Source organism: Bombina bombina, chromosome 1 (assembly GCF_027579735.1).
Source record: "Bombina bombina isolate aBomBom1 chromosome 1, aBomBom1.pri, whole genome shotgun sequence".
In the NCBI taxonomy this organism is placed as follows: Eukaryota; Metazoa; Chordata; class Amphibia; order Anura; family Bombinatoridae; genus Bombina; species Bombina bombina.
Window position 1 is genome coordinate 1,550,093,564 of NC_069499.1, and position 19,918 is coordinate 1,550,113,481.

The 19,918-nt window shown below is 37.7% G+C and overlaps 1 protein-coding gene across 1 annotated transcript in view; it reads right to left on the reverse strand.

Moving 5' to 3' along the window:
• Window positions 1-12,080: 12,080 nt before the first annotated feature.
• The window catches only part of CASKIN2 (CASK interacting protein 2), a 121,693-nt gene continuing 113,855 nt past the window's right edge, over window positions 12,081-19,918 (reverse strand). Inside the window, exon 21 of the mRNA XM_053709015.1 lies at window positions 12,081-12,832. Within this exon, the coding sequence (XP_053564990.1) occupies window positions 12,742-12,832 (91 nt within the window). The 3' untranslated portion in view covers window positions 12,081-12,741. The remainder of the gene's footprint in view (window positions 12,833-19,918) is intronic.

The window sequence follows — 19,918 nt, forward strand, 5'->3', positions numbered from 1 at the left end:
GTTAGGGAAATGCTGTGCACATAACAGGGTATTCCTGTATCATTCAGCTTCTGTGAAGTATCTCTTCTATTTCTTTGTAAATTATACTCACATAAGTCTGAGCTCCCAATTGTAATCCATAAGCAAGTAGCAGGAACAACCTCTATTCAACTATCTCCTACGAGGCCAAGAACAAAACTAAGAGAGAGGTGGGAGGAATTTTAAGCTCTGTTATGGGTTCTTGACCTCCTCCTCGTGGCGGGAAATATATCCCATATGTTATGGAGGACTGTGGACCATCATCATTTTACGAAAGAAATACATGCTACGCATAATGATGTATTCAAAGAAAAGATTAAAGGGACATTAAACCCAAAATTTTTCTTTCATTATTTAGACATCAAATACAATTTAAAAAAAGTTTCCAATTTACTTCTATTATCAAATTTGCGTTGTTCTCATGTTATTCTTTGTTGAAGAGATACCTAGGTAGGAATGCCTAAGGCACTACATGACAGGGAATAGTGCTGCCATCTAATGCTCCTGCTAATGTATAACATTGATGCAAAACTACTGCCATATAGTGCTGTAGACACGTGCACACTCATGAGCTTACATCCCAGCTTTTAAACAAAGGATAACAAGAAAACAAAGAAAATATGATAAAGGAAGTAAATTAAAAAGTTGTTTAAAATTGTATGCTCTATCTGAATCATGAAATAAAAAAATTGAGGTTTTATGTCCCTTTAATCTTAGAATAACATGTAGCTGTATAGTGTACCATTATATTAGTTGTTTAAAGGGACACTGAACCCAAATTTTTTATTTCGGGATTTAGATAGAGCATTCAATTTTAAGCAACTTTCTAAGTTACTCCTATTATCAATTTTTCTTCGTTCTCTTGCTATCTTTATTTGAAAAAGAAGGCATCTAAGCTTTTTTTTTTTTGGTTCAGTACTCTGGACAGAACTTTTTTATTGGTTGATGAATTTGTCCACCAATCAGCAAGGACAACCCAGGTTGTTCACCAAAAATGGGCCGGCATCTAAACTTACATTCTTGCATTTCAAATAAAGATACCAAGAGAATGAAGAAAATTTGATAATAGGAGTAAATTAGAAAGTGGCTTAAAATTGCATGCTCTATCTGAATCACAAAATAAAAAATTTGTGCTCAGTGTCCCTTTAAATATTGATAATGTGGGGAGGCGGAGCTAGCCAAAGAGAAGTACAGTCGTGGAGTGACTGAGCTCCTGCATACTTTTGTCCCTTTTACTGTATAAAAGTGGGCTACAGTTGGATTTTTAAGGCTGACTACCTAAATTAAGGCGCCAGTTACTCTGTGGCATTGAAGGATTGAGAATTTTATATCCCGTTCTCCCTGTTTGGGGAGCTAGCAAAGCCGAAGCAGCAGCCACTCATCTGTAGCAGCGGAACCCGGAGATCAAACAGACTGACCAAATCCCGCCGATTACAGAGGAGGTGACCGCTTGCAAGTACCGGTGAGTTAGAGGGTCACTGTGGGACAACTCCCCTAGAAGTAGTGGTTACTGACGATACGGGGCAAAAGAGCGCGAAATAGCGCCATTGCTCTGTGACGACACTACAGAAAACCCGGAAGAGACAGGGAGAGCTGGCTCAGACGAGAGACACAGAGCGCACAAATACACGGCTCAGCTACACTTTTAGAGACTGAGAGGCTCCCGGTACACTTGCAATACAAAAGACCTGCTAACGTTTTATAAGAGCAGGAAAGTGGGAGCCCCTCATACATTATAGCCATAAACTTACAAGCTATAAAGTAATCCTGAGACTAATCTAAGCATCATCACATACTGTATTGCCTAAGATTAACAGCAGTCAATATCTACACAAACCCCTCTGAAGTAACATCATAAATACTGACAAGCAAAGGAGATTAACAATTAGAGCAAGGAAAGGGGAAATCTTTGTGCGCTGTTAGTACAGTCTGCTCTGAATTGAAAAAGAAAATAAGCACCACAGTTGATCCACAATTTGCTTGAATGCCATAAAGCACCGTGATATGTAATATAAATAGACTGTATCCTACTGAACTGTAAGCTGATATTTGCATAGCACAGCCGATCTAGACCCTAACTGATAGCCAGAATACATCACAATATAGGATCTGGCTAGTGGAAGGGATATCCTTAAATCCTCACTCTTTAACCTCTACAGTGATTTTAAACGCTTTAGCATATAAATAAAAAGACAGAGTTATACAACCAACTGCTATTACAAATAAGCCCTCAATATAACGCTCTACAGATTCTCCAGAATCACTTTATCCTCTCCAAACCCACACTCTCACGTCTGCTCCTATCATTAAACGGATATCTAAAAGCTCCTACCAACAATCAGCTATAACATAGCAGCAGTATTATAGAGGGGTCTCCTTTCAACTCCCTCTCCTCCCCCCTTTCCTGCCAACCCAAAGTGGTGGCAGGTCATATCCCCTGAACCTTTTTCCGAGATCATCCTGTGAGGATACCTACCCTGAGGAGAGGGAGATCACTGATTTATAACACCCTATAACTGGCCTCAAAGTTATTCTACAACTAAGAAAAGTGAGCTACAGCAGGCACGTCAGGTACTGGAACACATATCTATCAGCACACCCCAGAGCCCACCTGCCCTAAGCCTACCCCTTGAAGTTCTCCTGAGATAGTATAACATAGGGTTACAAGTGAAATAGAATGTAAACTACACCCTGGAAAATCCTTTTACTGGGGGATCCGAAAGCTGTCAAATATAATGAACATAACACTAATATAACTCATACCATGTTTTGAAGATCGACAAGCATACCTCTTGTTATCCTAAATGAGCTGCCTCCCCAAGAAAAACAACTAAAACTGAATCTGGGTTATCCTAATCTACATACAAGAACACATACTGTAAGACTTGTGGTCCAGCAGAAAACAACTACTCTAGAAGATAGCAAAGTCTTCCCTATCAGTAAACACTACCACTCTTTTAGCTTTATCTGCGGTACAACAGGATGGCCACTAAGAGACCCACCAAGGGAGACAAAACAATCAAAGCAACGGCTGTGTCCACGTTCTTTAAGCCATCTCAGACAGCTAAACACTTGACAGATACAGAAGTGGAGGAGGAGCTGGACACTGACCATCAACAATCCCCACAAGACAAAAGTCCGTTGACAAAAGCTGACCTCAGAAATTTAGTATCTAAACAGGACATTGCAGAGAATTTTGACAGGCTATGGGAGAAAATTGACACTATTCACTCATCTGTGACCAGTAGCCTATCTGAAATCAAATCCGATCTACAAGAGATGGGCAATAGGATTGAAACACTAGAAGATCAAAAGGACTCCATGGTGGAACAAATGGACGAAATGTCCCAAACCATGTCTTCACAACAACAATTATTGGAGGAATTCCAGGATAAAATGGAAGACCTTGAGAACAGGAGCAGGAGGAATAACATACGACTTAAAGGAGTTCCTGAGGAGGTGGGCCCCAGAGAAATTCCAAGCTATCTTGCCCAACTCTTCATCCAAATTACAAATTCCCCAGCTGACTATGTCTTCCATCTAGAAAGAGCACACAGGGCACTAAAAGCCAAACCTAAACCAGACCTGCCCCCAAGGGACATAATAATCAAACTAACTTTCTTCCCGGATAAGGAAAAAATCCTGCAAGCAGCAAGGAAAAACCCAACTTATAAACACCATGGCAACGTCATACAATTCTATCAGGACCTCAGTGTCAGGACACTACAGAGAAGAGGATCCCTACGCCCTCTTACTACTATGCTCAGAAAACATCAAATTCCATATAGATGGGGGTTCCCGTTTGCCCTCCACATTATAAAGGATTCCAAAACAATCACACTTAAAGACCCTGAGGACATTCCTGAGATCTGCAAGATTCTATCACTAGAGACACCCAATATCCCAAACTTGACATCAAATCAAGAGAAAAACAGAGACCTAGACAAACACCCAGATTCTCTAAAATGGCAGACTATCAATCATAAAAAGCAAAAAATAAAGGAAACAAGGGGGAAAATCTCCTAGATGGTATACTGTTTCTATCATAGATATAGAAATTCGAAATCTACTTCTTTTGGAGCCTGAGAATCAGAAAGGTCGATGAAGGAAACAATAGCCAGAGATAGCTTTCGATAACCTTGAAAGCACCTGAAACTTCAACTCTCTGGACTCTTCCCAAATGTCACTCAGAGACTCCTGTTAAGTTTTACTTCTAGAAAGTTATCAGACGTTATGGAAATTTAATTTCCCCCAGGACAATTTAATATAATATTAGTTCTTGTTTACCCCTATAATACATAGTAGAATTACTCCTAGGGGTTCTTTTGTTGAAGACTTCGAAGTACTGTTTGTTATGTTGTTAACATTGTCTTTCTTTCCTAGCTTCCCTCCCATCCCCAGTGACGACACAACACTACCTACCAATTACATTCCAGATCAACTACAACCGGTAGTGTCAGGTTTACAGTCCGGAGATTCTCAGGTAATAAAAATCTCTCTACACCAATTCAATACAGACACATTAACATGATCCCCCAAATAAAACTAATTTCCCATAACGTAAGGGGACTAAATACGAATATAAAAAGACGAATGGCAATGACACAATACACCTCTTTACACGCCAACATCTTATTTCTCCAGGAGACCCACCTACTCAAAGACAATATCCCAAAGTATTGGGCAAAAATTTTTAATACCCACTTTCACTCAACAACCACATCTAAAAAACGGGGCACATCCATCCTCATCCATTCTTCACTTAATTTCAAACAAGAAGACACTATTGCAGATACTGAAGGGAGGTACATAATAGTAAAAGGTAGAATTTCCGACTCAGAAATCACCCTATGCAATGTTTATGCACCAAACGAGAATCAGCACAGCTTCTTTCAACATATCTCACACTTACTTACGCAATGGTCCCACACCAAAATATTTATAGCAGGAGATTTCAACATTACCATGAGATCTATCAACCCAACTGAATCCAAACCCTTAACCAATAAACAAAACAGACACAATCGCATTGTCAAATCAATTCAGGAACACCTACTACCTCATTCTCTCATAGAAACCTGGACAACACTATATGGCTCGACCAATGACACCACGTTTTACTCAGCAGCACATAAATCCTACATTAGATTAGATTACATATATGTTAGTCAGATACTACAACCTTTATTACACAACTCCCAGATACACCCTTGCGTATGGTCAGACCACTCGATTCTCACTCTACAGGTAGAGGGTTTGTGTGACCCAAACAGAAGTAAAACTTGGACCTTTGACAAGTCGTACATTAGAGACCCCCAAACACATGACAAGGTACTGAAATTACTAACTGAATACTGGCATATAAATGTAGACACAGCAACAAATCCAGGGATCACGTGGGCGGCTCATAAAGCGGTCCTAAGGGGGATACTCATTAAGGAAAAAGCGCAGCAAATTAGAAAATATAGACAACAATTAAAACAATTCTATGCAGAGATTGAGGAATTGGAAAGACGACATAAACTCACTAAGACAAAAACCACCGCAAATGCTCTCCACCTGAAAAAAACAGCACTAGCTACACTTCTACATTCACAAGCTACTAGAACAATACAACACCAACAATCACAATATTTCATATTCGCTAATAAGCCTGATAGATTCATGGCACATAAAATCCGAGAACGCTGTAGAGCCTCAGTAATCTCTGCGATTGAGACATCCCACAACACAGTAACCTCACACCCACAAGAAATTGTAGATACCTTCGCAGCATATTACGGTGCCCTATACGATGGGAAAAAGGTCCTACACAACACAGACACAGAAACACTTACCTCAACTTTCTTCAATCACAACTTACTGCAAACTATATCTAAAGAACAGTTAGAGTCTCTGAATTCCCCCATATCCACTATGGAAGTACTAGGGGCTATCAAAGACCTTAAACCGGGAAAAGCGGCGGGCCCAGATGGCTTTCCAGGCGACTATTATAAATTGTTTAAAGTGACGCTGGTTCCACATCTTGTTAAACTTTGTAACTATCTCATGGAAGGGGGGGGCCATCCCACCTGAGCTCCTGGCTGCGAAGATAGTTGTAATACCCAAACCAGGGAGGGATCACAAGAAATGCCAAAATTACCGCCCAATATCCCTGATTAACCAGGATCTTAAGATCTTTACAAAGATATTAGCAAACAGATTAAAACATATCATACCACACCTGGTCCACCCAGATCAGGTGGGTTTTATCAAAGGTAGGGAAGCCCCAGACAATATCCGCAAAGTCACCAACTTAATTCAGACCTTAAAAGAAACACGAACGCCTTCTCTGCTCTTATCGTTGGATGCGGAGAAGGCGTTTGATAGAATTGACTGGAAGTATATGTTCTTAGTAATGCACAAAATGGGGTTTGAGGGGGCATTCATTAAAGCATTAAAAGCTATTTATTCTATACCAGGAGCTCAGGTTTCATCGGCAGGATACAAATCACAGCCCTTCCCAATTCGTAATGGGACTAGACAAGGTTGCCCTCTATCTCCATTACTTTTCGCTCTCTGCATAGAACCTCTAGCCGCCAAAATTCGCTCACAAGTAGACATTTCGGGAGTTAAGCTAGCTAGGATGGAACATAAGTTGGCTTTGTTCGCGGACGACATTTTGTTGACCATGACTAAACCCTTAATATCGCTACCCAACCTTTACCAAACTTTAACAACATTTTCTGCCATATCGGGATTCAAAATAAACGCAGAAAAATGTGAAGCCCTACCTATTGCGATCCCCCAACTGACTCAGACATTATTAGAAACTAACTTTAACTTTAAATGGATGAAACACTCCTTAAAATACCTTGGGATTTATCTTCCTTCCTGCCCCTCACAACTATACAAAGTAAACTATATCCCACTGTTCAAACAAATTAAAAAAGATCTATCAAAGTGGAAAACCTACAAATTTTCATGGCTAGGTAGAGTGGCCGCGGTTAAGATGACAATCTTACCAAGGATCCTATATCTCTTTAGGACGCTCCCTATCCAAATTGTAAAGACAGACATAGATTCATTACAAAAAGAGATACTAATGTATATTAGAGGAGACAAAACAAACAGGATTGCCAAGTCAATCCTGACCAGACACAAGACACTGGGAGGTATTGGGGCCCCTAATTTAATGGAATATTACCACACGGCCAGATTAGCGCAAGACAGTTTATTGCTAAAAAGAAATAAAGAAATTATCTGGCCTACCCTAGAAACAACGCTAGGTGGACGGGAGGAAATTGATTCCATTATTTGGGACCCTGAGAAAACACAATCCAAACAAGAACCATATAGGCCTTACACTACAAATCTCACAATAGCCACCTGGAAGAAAGCAAGAACCAAATACGACCTTATCCCACAGTATTCCTTATACATCCCGATAAAATATATCTTGCCCAGGGAACTCTGGGATCAGCTACAGAAATGGGAAAATAAGGGTCTCTATAGAGTGGCAGACTTTATAGAGGGAGGAACTACACTTACATTTAATCAACTTCAGGAAAAACTAACCCCCTTAAAATTGAGATGGTATCTATACCTACAGATACACTCAGCCACCCAGACATATCTGAAACACCCAAGAAATAAGAATACCGCACCACTAGAACACCTATGCAAATCGGAAGAACGAGACAAACATACTATTTCTATTCTCTATACAAATATTCAAGTATCACAGAATAATACCAAGACCTCTACTATGATGGCTTGGGAAAGAGATCTACACATTTCCAGGGAAACTAAAGAGTGGGAAATAATATTTCAGAAGGCAGAGAAGGGACTCATAAGTGTAGATCTTAAGGAGAATATAATCAAGACTATACACCGATGGTATCTAACACCCTTAAGAACAGCACATATGCATACACAGGGCAGTCCCTTATGTTACAGAGGATGTGGAGAAATAGGAACATACAAGCATATGTGGTGGGATTGCAGAGAAATCACAGGGATATGGAAACAGCTATCATCCTTCCTTAGTCGCATATTGAACGAAAATATAGATCTTACCATCCAACAGGCCCTCCTACACATACAAATTAGTAAACTTAATAAACATATCAACACATTTATTAGGATAGTGTGTACTGTCACAAGAACATGCATAGCCAGGTAGCCCAACCTGGACAGAAATTTACAATAAAATTCAGTATACATATAATATGTATGAGCTGGCATCACACACCCTAGACAATAGAGAGACCGTGCTAGCGATATGGTATTACTGGATAGCTAAATAAAACTTGGAAATTCAAAACTAATGAAAGTTATTTCAGCTTCTGCGAAACACTCCACAAAAATCAAACTCAGTTGTGTCGTCACTCCCCCCCCCCCCCTCCTCCCTTCCCCTTTTCATACCTGATTTATATAACTTTACCTCCTCAGGATGTTATAATTTGTTAAAGTTTAATTGTGTTGAGTTAATGTAATTGACCTCAGATGCCTTGAAACTTCTAACGTAACCCAACGACAGGTTAATATGGAAGCTAGATTAGATAAATGCTCTACTCCCTAAAAGAGACTCCTTGGCATCAAGGAAGATACTTGAATAAACCATCAAAAAGATGACCTCTGAAGTCCACCACTTATCTCTCATTGCAGAACTCAAAAGGACATTTAAATATCACTGGAAATGAGTAGAGCATGATCAAATTTTAGTATATTAGCTAAATTGTTTACTACATAAATGATGTTATACTGGTTGTTTGCTTCCTAACCTGCATGTAGTTGGATATGCATGGAGAGGAGGGTATGGTTGTAATTGTTTTAACGTTTTAAAATAATGACAATAAAAAATATTCAAACATAAATATTGATAATGTGAGTTTCTATAAAGTACTCTAGATTTTATAAAGTAATGGGCGCTGTTATGTCTGAAACAGCTTTCTATTGATCTCGGTCTTCTGGGGAGAACAATAAGGGAAATCTATATAAACCAGGCAATACAGTAGAGTTTGTTTGTATTAGTTGGTTTTAGTGCTTGTTTTATATCTGTTCCTAATTGTTTGCAGCAGTACAGTAAGATAAGATTAACAGTTAAAGGGACAGTTAAGTCAGACATTCATGATTCAGACAGAGCATACAATTTTAAACAACTTTCCAATTTACTTCTCTTATTTAATTTGCTTCCTTCTCTTGTTATCCTTTGCTGAAAGGTTTATCCAGATAAGCTCAGGATCAGCAAATAACCTAGGTTCTAGCTGCTGATTGGTGGCTGAATATATAGACCAATTGTCATTGGCTCACCCATGTGTTCAGTTAGAAACCAGTAGTGCATTGCTGCTCCTTCAACAAATGATACCAAGAGAATGAAGCAAATTTGATAATAGAAGTAAACCGGAAAGTTGTTTAAAATGTTATGCTCTCCCTAAATCATGAAATAATTGTTTTGGGGTTTTATGTCCCTTTAAGACATGGAGGTGGATCCAATCAGCAGCGCTCGTTCCACACCTGAGTTGTGCTTCTAGCGCTGCTGACTGGTTCATGTAGCCGATTGTGTCTTTTTCTTTTACTTTAGAGCACTGTTTTTGCTTTTTGGCTTTGCTTGCAGGGCCTGACTGGGACAAACAATAGGCCCAGGCTTTTTAAAGGGATATGAAATCCAATTTTCTTTCTTTCATGATTCAAATTGTGATTTTAAACAATGTTCTGGTTTACTTCTTTTATCTGATTTGTGTTGTTCTCTTGATATTCTTTGTTGAAAAAGATGAAGGCCAGCTCTTTTGGAATGCTACTGCTACCCTACATGTGTGGGTTCAGTCTCAATTGAGATCCCTGTAGTTCTACCCTTGCCCATAGTTTATAGGTATAATGCAAACTCATTACCGTCTGAAGCTGTCACAGACCAATCCTGCACTGAATCCATCAGACAGGGCAGCTATGCAGGGAGTCATTTAGCCGCACACAGAGCCAGTGATTGTGAGGTGGATCAATTTAATGGGGTGCAATCCTAAGCCAGCTCCCAGAAATGTGGCAGGGAGTGGTACTGGCCCTGTCTTGGATCACAGACATATCAAGAGTTGGCCTTGCATCATGCACAAATAATAATGCTGGTGTCAGAGCTAAGGCAACTAGCCCCGGCCCACTGGGCAAATGCCCTATAGTCAGTCCAGGCCTATCTATTTTGCTTCATTCTCTTGGTGTCCTTTGTTAAAAATCATACTTAAAGGGAGATGATACCCAAATGTTGAAGCACTTGAAAGTGATGCAGCATAGCTGTTATAAGCTTAGTACAGAACATCTCTATGTAAAAAAGGAAGATATTTTACCTCAAAATTTCCACAGTAGCCACATCCCACTGTTTAAAAGGGACATTGTACACTAGATTTTTCTTTGCATAAATGTTCTGTATATCTATTTATATAGCCCATCTGGGTGTGTTTTTGTAAAAAAATATGTAGTTTTGCTAGTTTTTTTAAGAACATTGTGCTGATTTTCAGACTCGTAGCCAAACCCCACAGTGTCAGATATATATATGCGTTTACAGACTCCTGGCCCCTCTTATCTGTTTTTTCATATGCGGGGGAGAAGTGTCTGCTTCTTTTTTCCCCAGCCCTTTTGAGTTGATGTCCCAGCCTAACCTCAGTGCTAGACTGGGAGCTTTGACGTCATTTTTTAAAATGTTTTATACTGGATGTTTAGATCAGTATCTGTGCATATTATTCTTTATAGTAGTGCCTATTATTACATGCAGTTAGATGAAAATTGGTGTACACTGGCCCTTTAAATAAAACAACAGCCAATCAGCTTCATTTGTGCTGATGTCACACTTGGCTTTACTTTGATCTCATGAGATTTCACTGAAATTTTAAGAGATTTCCTAATAAATTTCTTTAAACTGAGGAGGGAAATAACATTACTGTGCTTGCACATGCCAGATGCACGCTCCCTTGCAAGTTCTGGGACTAGCATTTTGATTGGCTGCTTAAAGAGACATTGTACACTACATTTCTCTTTGCATAATTGTTTTGTAGATGATCCAGATGATCCAGTTATACAGCCTATCGGGGAGTGTGTTTTTGCTTATTTTTAATAAATAAATGATTTTAAGACTTTTAACCAAGCCCCAAAGTTTTAGATGTATACTGATGTCTACAGACTCTTGTTTGTGTAAGGGTCTTTTCATAAGCAAGGGAGGGGAGTGTCTGCGCTTCCTGCTTTCCCAGTCCCTTTCAATGGGTGTTCCAGTCTAACCTCATCAACAGAGCTAAACTAGGAGCTTTTAAGTACATTTTTAAAAGGTTTTATACTGGATTTTTATATCAGTATCTGTGCAGATTCTTCTTTATAGTAGTGTCTATTACATGCAGTTATATGATTGGTGTATACTGTCCCTTTAATTTCTCAGTGAAAAAATATGTTTTTTAAATCCATCCCTTTCTGTTATTACTTGTGTATTTATAAAAGTTACCAAGAGTAAAGGATCGAGGACTCTCAGCACCTATATGAAAGAAAACATAATTTATGTTTACCTGATAAATTCATTTAGTTCATGGTGGTGAGAGTCCACAAGACCCCACCCATGTGTATTTTCTGGGGTAAGTTTTTTCTTCAGCACATCTTTTTTCCCTGCTCCTTGTATGGCTGGTATTCCTTTTTCTTCCCTCACTTGCTCGGCTATACGTTAGACTAAAGTATGTGGGAGGGGTTTTATAGAGCAGTTTGGGACTATGTGCCTTCTCCTAGTGATAGATAAAAAAGTTATTCCCAAGAGTATTGGATTGTGGACTCTCACCACCATTAAAGAAAGAACATTTTATCAGGTAAGCATAAGTTATGTTTTTTCTAAGCAGTAAAACAAATTTGGAGTGAAGTGGGGGTGGAGGGGTCATATGCTGCCATAGTGAAGATGCAGTGTGATAGTCTTATTTTAAGTACATTGCATTAATCCTTAAAATATCCTTATCCACTAGTTTAGGGTAATGGTTTAGAATAATTGTTAAAAAAAAACGAGTCAGATCCTCATTTCTCTTGTCTGTATATATAATTTTTCTACAATAAAGCTACAGACAACGTTTCTGGTTAGTAAATATATATATATTTATAGATATGTATATATATAAAAATTACTTTAAAATATACATTTTCTTAAAAAAACAAAACAAATTTACAGTTTTTCTGAAATGTTGGCCAAGGAACAGCTGTTATGACCGTTCTTTAACCTTTTTTTGAGAGACTAGGAGGGTGCAACGTACAAAAATACAAGAATCTTGGCAGCACCACCTTGGTTAAAAGAAGAATTGCCATAAAAATATGGGGTGTTTTTTTTTGTAAAGAACATAGAAATACAATTGTAGATAAAATCAAGTACGATTTTAAATAAAGTGACAAGTCGCTGTATGTTCTTTAAACCCTTGCTTAGCAATCAGTTTCTGCTCTCTCTGGCAGCAGAATAGTTAAAAAGAACTAGATTTTAGGTGACTGGTCCTTAGCTTCTTGGCAAGCAAGCACCTCCAGCTCAGAAGGGGTTAATTACACAGGTCTGTAAAATACATAAAGGTGAGGCGGTGCTGGGTGCGCATGGCTAATGTCCGCAAGCGATCTCCTCTGGGTTATAGGAGACAAACAGTATCTCTAGTCCAGAACTGAAAATGGGTCAGATGAAGCAAGGATCTGTGATGTCCTCAGTGCAAGTGCTGCAGTCTAGGATAAAGTGCAATCGGTGGTATCAATTCCTTAATCCAACATGGCGTCCAGCTGCTCCGCAAGGTCATCAAACATCGTGCTGATGTCATCAAGAATGTTCTTGGTCAATGGTAACGATCCGCTGTAGGTGAAAACAAGATCATGAAATTAAATCTGGTAACAGTTTACCCCAACCATGCTTGGTTCTCTAATCTCTAGACCACCATTGTCTGTTAAATTTGCCTCACTTTTTTAAATAAACATGTTTAATTCGTTTTTTTTATTTTATTAATATAAAGTTACTAATACTTCAAACTTTAAATCTGAGTGTCCTGTATTCTGCCTGGCTCTGCATCCAGTTGAAATCCTGACCGTTAGGCGACCAGGACTTTAGCAAAACTACGCCCTCTATCTATAGCGCATGCTCAAGTAACTTACTGCATCAGGAGGAAACCTGGGTGCTTACGTGAAGAGAGGGTGGGACCGATATCTACATTAGATAGAGCATTGACCAGGAAGTCTATGGAGGGTGGGGCGAGGCGCAGTAAATATAAAAATTAAAAGGAAAAAAATAAGTTTTGAAAACCTTTTTTTTTTTTTAAATTGCCGATTTTATTGATTATAGGATAGGCTATCTACAGGAACGATCAAAGAGGCGCAACTTTACCATCACTTTAAGTTTTAGGTCACATGATTTTTGCAGAAGTTCTATATTGATCATGGGAAATAAACTGACTGGAGCCATTTTATGGTGTCTCCTAGCAACGCTTCAAAATAAACATTATACCTTTGCCTTCCTGTTCAGGCCTTGAGGGGCTGGGACAGGAAGCAAAGGACACTGCAGAAATGATTACATATTGCAATGATTTCTATTAAGCATAAGCCACTGCTTAGTGCTTTTTTTGTTACTACAATGAAACAGAATGATTAACATTCTTTTAAAGAACTGTCTTAATACTATAAGCCAGCAGCAGCAGCATAAAAACATGTTTTTTAAATATATTTTTTTAATGCAGATATTATGATTGGCCAAGAAAAAAATGTGAAACTTACCGAATGGCTTACAATAGAAGAACTCAAATGACCATATTGCTGGATCATTAATTGAATAGTGTACATTTAAAGCAATTCTAGCATTTACATTAAAGGGACATAATACTCATATGCAGTATAACTGTAAAAAGCTGACAGGAAAATATCACCTGAGCATCTCTATGTAAAAAAGGAAGATATTTTACCTCACAATTTCCTCAGCTGTGTAAAAAGTTACACTTCAGCTGCTGTCCAGCTACAAATACAAATAAAGAAAGAAAGAAATGAACAGCAGCCGATCAGCATCAGCAGTGCTGAGGTCAATAGGTCATGAACTTTTTTTTACTGTGGTCTCATGAGATTTCATAGTAAACTTCCTTAAACTGAATAGGGAAATAACATGAGTGTGCACGAGGCTCACTCCCTTGCCTGTCCCGGAACAGACACACTGATTTGCTGCTTAAAGTCCTTTGCAATGGGGTTTGAATACTTAGGACATTTTGAGGTAAAATATCTTTATTTTTTACATAGAGATGTTCAGGTGATATTTTCTAGTCAGATTTTTCCAGCTATGCTGCAGCACTTTTATGTTGGTATCATGGCCCTTTAAAGTGATGTGAAACCCAACATTTTTTTTTGTGATTCAGACAAAGCATAAAACTTAGAAATAAATCAGAAACCTTTTTTTATCATCAATTTTGCTTCATTCCCATAGTATTCTTTGTTGAAGAGATACCTAGGTAAATGTCTGGAGCACTACATCTAGTCCTCTTGCAAAACTGCTGCCATTTAGTGTTCCAGACACCTGCACGCTCCTGAGCTTACGTCCATGCTTTTCAACAAAGGATACCAAGAAAAATTTGATAAGTAATTTAGAAAGCCGTTGATCAGCATTTATGTTATATAAATGGCTGATGCTTTATAAAATGACACAAATCTGCTAAATGTATTTCACATAGACAATCTGATCTGGTTTATGCAGCTATTTTTAGTTTATGGATCTGGTAGGAGCCGGGTATTTGTGTTAGAGACCTGAATCACACAGGATCCATTGGTTTTTGTTAACACAAGATTTGGATCTGGAAGATTTTGCAAGTGTCTATTTGAGAAATGACTTGAATCTATTTGTAAATCAGTCATGGATCAGGATGGGTTTACAAAAGAGCTAACATGGATTCAAAAATATCCGGCTTTTACCCACAAGTTCCACAACCCCAATCTACAGTGACAAACACTTTTTATTCTGTGCTAAAAAACCATCCACTAATGAAAATAAAGCTAATTGCAAATGGTCTCCATAACCACATCCACAGCACAACATATAAGGACAATATAGCCGACCAGCAGTAACCATGCCATGAACACACATGCACCAATAAACACACATGTTTAAGCAAGACTGAACATTTCCACTACTCCGTGAATAGTGAAAAAAAATCGCTCAACGTGTCAATGTGATACTAGAGTGATGCAGGATAGAGAAGACTTTTTACTTTTTCAGCATAGACTGCAGTTCGTGTTTCTTCCTGATGGTTTTCTGAAAGGCTGCAGCACATGTGGCAAGTGACAGCCCATTTGCCACAAAGACCCTGTGTAGCCTCCACTGGAGGATTTGCCATCACTAATGGGCTGCATTCACTAAGATCATAGATGACACCAGCAACATTCACTGCACTACAGGCTGTAATACAGGATGGTGAAAAAAATCTCCCGGACACGAGTGGCATCACAAGATAAAGAGCATAGGCTGTGATACAGGGGCAATACACAATCGCCTGGGGCTGTGCTTCTGAGAAGTTGCAGTAAAGAATGCTCCGCAGGGGATGCCCATAGCTGGTAATGACAGACATGTGAGATCCTGCTGGTTATGATAAGACAATGGTGCCATTCATACGTGCTCACACAAACTACTGTTACTTGTCACACTTTGTACCTTGTCTTGGTTATTAGGTGCATACAAATAAGCATCTTAGTAGTTAAGGTGACAATAAGCACCTTTAGATTTTTTTATAAAATGTTTAGTTAAAGGGACGTGATTCAGATAGAACATACAGTTTTAAGCAATTTCCAATTTACTTCTATTATCATTTTTTTTTCATTCTCTTGGTATCCTTTGTTACAGGACAGCAATGCACTTCTGGGAGCTAGCTGAACACATCAGGCTAATAAGGTAAATGGTGGGTGACATTTGGCTACTGAAAAAAAATTGCAGTAAAAATGATGCTAAAGGATATTAAACCTTTTTTTTTTTGTTATAAAACCCCGCACTAAGCAGTGGGTTTAACAGAAATCGTTGCAATATGTATTATTCATCATTTTTAAAGGATTTGCAAAAAAATCATGTGACAGTAGAACTTAAAGCGACAGTCTACTCCAGAATTTGTATTGTTTTAAAAGATAGATAATCAATTTATTACCTATTCCCTTTTTTTTGCATAATTAACATGGTTATATAAATATACTTTTTACCTCTGTTATTAACTTATATCTAAGCCTCTGCACACTGCCCCCTTATTTTAGTTATTTGGACAGACCTGCATTTTAGCCAATCAGTGCTGACTCCTAGGTAACTCCACGGGCATGAGCACAATGTTATCTATATGGCATAGATGAACCAATGCCCTCTAGTTGTGAAACAATGTCAAAATGCATTCAGATAAGAGGCAGCCTTAAAGGACTAAGAAATTAGCATATGAGCCTACCTAGATTTAGCTTTCAACTAAGAATACCAAGAGAACAAAGAAAACTAGATAATAAATATATCATTGGAAAGTTGTTTAAAATTGCATTCCCTATCATGAAAGATTAATTTTGACTAGACTGCGTATAGTTTGCGTTTTTTTAACACAACATATTTCTTTATATATTTACTTTGCTTTAACATATTTATTTATTTATTTAAAAAAAACACTCATTAATTTGTTTAACATATAGCCTTAGCCGATATGTTATTCTACAGCAGCACAATGGAAATGTGACCCGATGACTGAAATATAAAATTCTCATTGACCTGACCAGATAGGGATTAAATCTAGGTCTGACTTTTTGGGAAAAAAAAACTGGGGAATTTTTTCATTTTAAAAAACAAAAACATTTTATTGTATTACAAAGTTTGTTCTGGTTAAAATAAAGGATGTTTCTCTATGTTAAAAAGAGGCATTCTGGAACTGGGAACTTGTAGATGGTGACCCACTGGTGTTTGTGGGCAACAGGAGTGGCAGACGTGCTGTGTGGGTGGAGCAGGGGCCGTCGCTGGCCACAAGGAGATTTGCACTGAAGGGAAAGAAGTGGGAGGGGCTAAGAGGCAGAGCTCCTAACCCGCGATAATTCTGCAATGCGCAGGCTGGTCAAAAAAGTCAAGGAAGTCAAACTTAAAGGGACACTAAACGCAAATTTGTCTTTAATGATTCAGATAGAGCATGCAATTTTAAGAACCTTTCTAATTTACTCCTATTATCAATTTTTCTTCGTTCTCTTGCTATCTTTATTTAAAAAGCAGGAATGTGATGCATAGGAGCCTGGCCCGTATTTTGGTTGAGAACCTGGGTTATGCTTGCTTATTGGTGTGTAAATGTCAGCCTCCAATAAGCAAGCACTATCCATGGTGATGAACCTAAAATGGGCTGGCTGCTAAGATTTAAATGCATGATTTTCAAATAAAGATAGCAAGAGAACAAAGAAAAAATGATAATAGGAGTAAAAGAGCGTTTCTTAAAATTGCATGCTCTATCTGAAAGAAAAAAATTGGGTTCAGTGTCCCTTTAAACTTTCATAATGTAGGTACAAATGTCAATTTTTAATACACTTCTCTTATCGAATTTACCTCTAACTCTTCCAACATAACTACTTTCCATGAAAACATAATAAGGTAGGCTCAGGAGAGTGCATGTGTCTTGAGCAAACACTGCTACCATAGTGCATGCTCATAAGCCTACTTCAGTATTCCCTCATGCAATGGAGCAAAGTTTCAACCAGGGAGACCAAGCGAAAAAGGGTAAATGATGACATTGATGATAACTTCTAAGTGGGTTTGATTGCATTTTTTTTTTAATAGCCAAACTAAACCCACCATTTGCCTTATTTGAAGAAGCCAATCTGGGCTTTAGTCTGCAGACAACAAGGCTAACTACAGTTATAAAGTTAGTATAAAGTACATTGTTTCACATTTGTTATCAGATAAAGCCAACGAGGGACAGATATGTAGCACAGTGACCTTGAGAAGTCAGCAGGTGCATTTCATGTTCTGAGAATGATAAATGACTCCACTTTCAGAACCAAATGGCATAAAAAGGGACAAAATAAAGAATAAAAACAAATTGCAATGTTGTGTCATTATGAATAAACATTTTATATATAAAAAACAAAATTCAAGGTGTTCACTATCCCTTTAAACATTCAAATAGCTGCAGTCATAAACATTGTGATGTCCATTTGATTTGCTCCACGCTTTTAAACTTTTATACACGATAAAAGATTGTTTTATTAACTTCAACTGTGCATACTATAAAAATGGTTATGCATAAAATAGCCAAGTCATTTAAAACAACCCATAATGGGTATTTTCTGATAGTCTGGAAAAATAAGACATAGAAAGAAGACGACTACTTAAAGGAGCACTAAACAAACTAGAATTGCATAATCAATAAGTGCATAATAAAGAGACAACGCAAAAGCACTTCGTTTATTTCAAATAAGTAGTAGATTTTTTTCTGACATGGAAGTTTAATTTTGACTTGACTGTCCCTCTTTAAAGGGACATACTAAAAAAAACAATGGCTTTAACAACTAAAACATAACATTTAAAATGTTTCTCAGTGCTTTGTTCTTTTGAACAACGGGGGATCCCTGTGTGTAAAAAACGTTTTTTTTTTTTGTAATTGTCATTATCAGCCAGTGGAGCGATAGAGTCGCAGGACTGGGTTCCACCCAATCATGTAATTCCTGTTAGTTTCATTTTAATTTAAACAGAATTTAATTAACCTTTTTCCTGCAAATTTTTTTTAAAAGTTTTATAATACACATTATAGCAATAAAAAATGTCTATGTCCCTTTAAAGGGACATTAAACACTAAACACATGCTAGATGGAATGATGCAGTCAATGAAAATATTAGTCTGAGAATAACATGTAGATGTACTTTTTAAAGTTTCATTAGCTGTTTAAATATTGACAACATAAGTGTAAAGTTTTAGAGTTTATAAAACAATGGGAGCTGCCATGTTGTAACTTAGGTTACCGTTTCTGTTGTGGCCAATTGGAAACCGGTATAAATAAGTCACTAGAGTGTGCAGCCAATGGCTGTGTGGAATATAACAGTGTTCTACACTTCCTTTTCTAACAGGAACTGAAAAGCTCACACTGGAATTACAGGAAAAGGGGGACAAAATAAATAATGAAAATATATAGCATAGTTTTTTTTATAGATATGATTTATCATTTTATATTACCATCTCAAAGTGTTTAATGTCCCTTTAATGGATCAAAGTTATACACAGCATGATGATTGTGGCATAGTTATTAATACCATGATACACATGAAGTTAGGGCCGGTCTAATTTGTACCACACCTGGCTTCACACCTGTGTTAATCATAGTGAATCATATCTTTAGATCATCCGAAAAAATAATTTGTAATTTATTTTACCTTTTATTTACACCACATTTCTTGTAATTTGTGCATTTCTTTTCTGTCCAGAAAAGGAACGAGTGCATATTGCTGTATCCAGATTCTGACCCTACAACGTGCTACACAATAATCGCTTGACCTGTGCAGTAACTCCTTTTTTCTTTTGTGATTCAGATAGAGCATGCAATTTTTAGCAACGTTCTAATTTACTCCTATTAGAAAATGTTTTTAAAAATGCTATTCTAGATGCAACTAAACACTGTATTAGGCTTGTTTATAAAAGTAAAAGAAAACCAATATGGTTTTCAAGAGAAGTAGCACATGCAGTTAATACAAAAAAAGACAGTCTATAAAAAATTCAAACTCACTGGCTCAGAAGAGGATAAAGAAAAATGGAGAACCCATCAAAAGATGACAAAGCAGTTTATCAGAAAGGCTAATGCTGATGCAGAAGAGAACATAGCACAATCTGTAAAAAACTGTGACAAAACCTTCTTTAGATATATCAGTGAAAAGAGAAAAACTAACAGAAGGATAGTTAGACTCAAGAATGACGATAGAGTAGTGGAA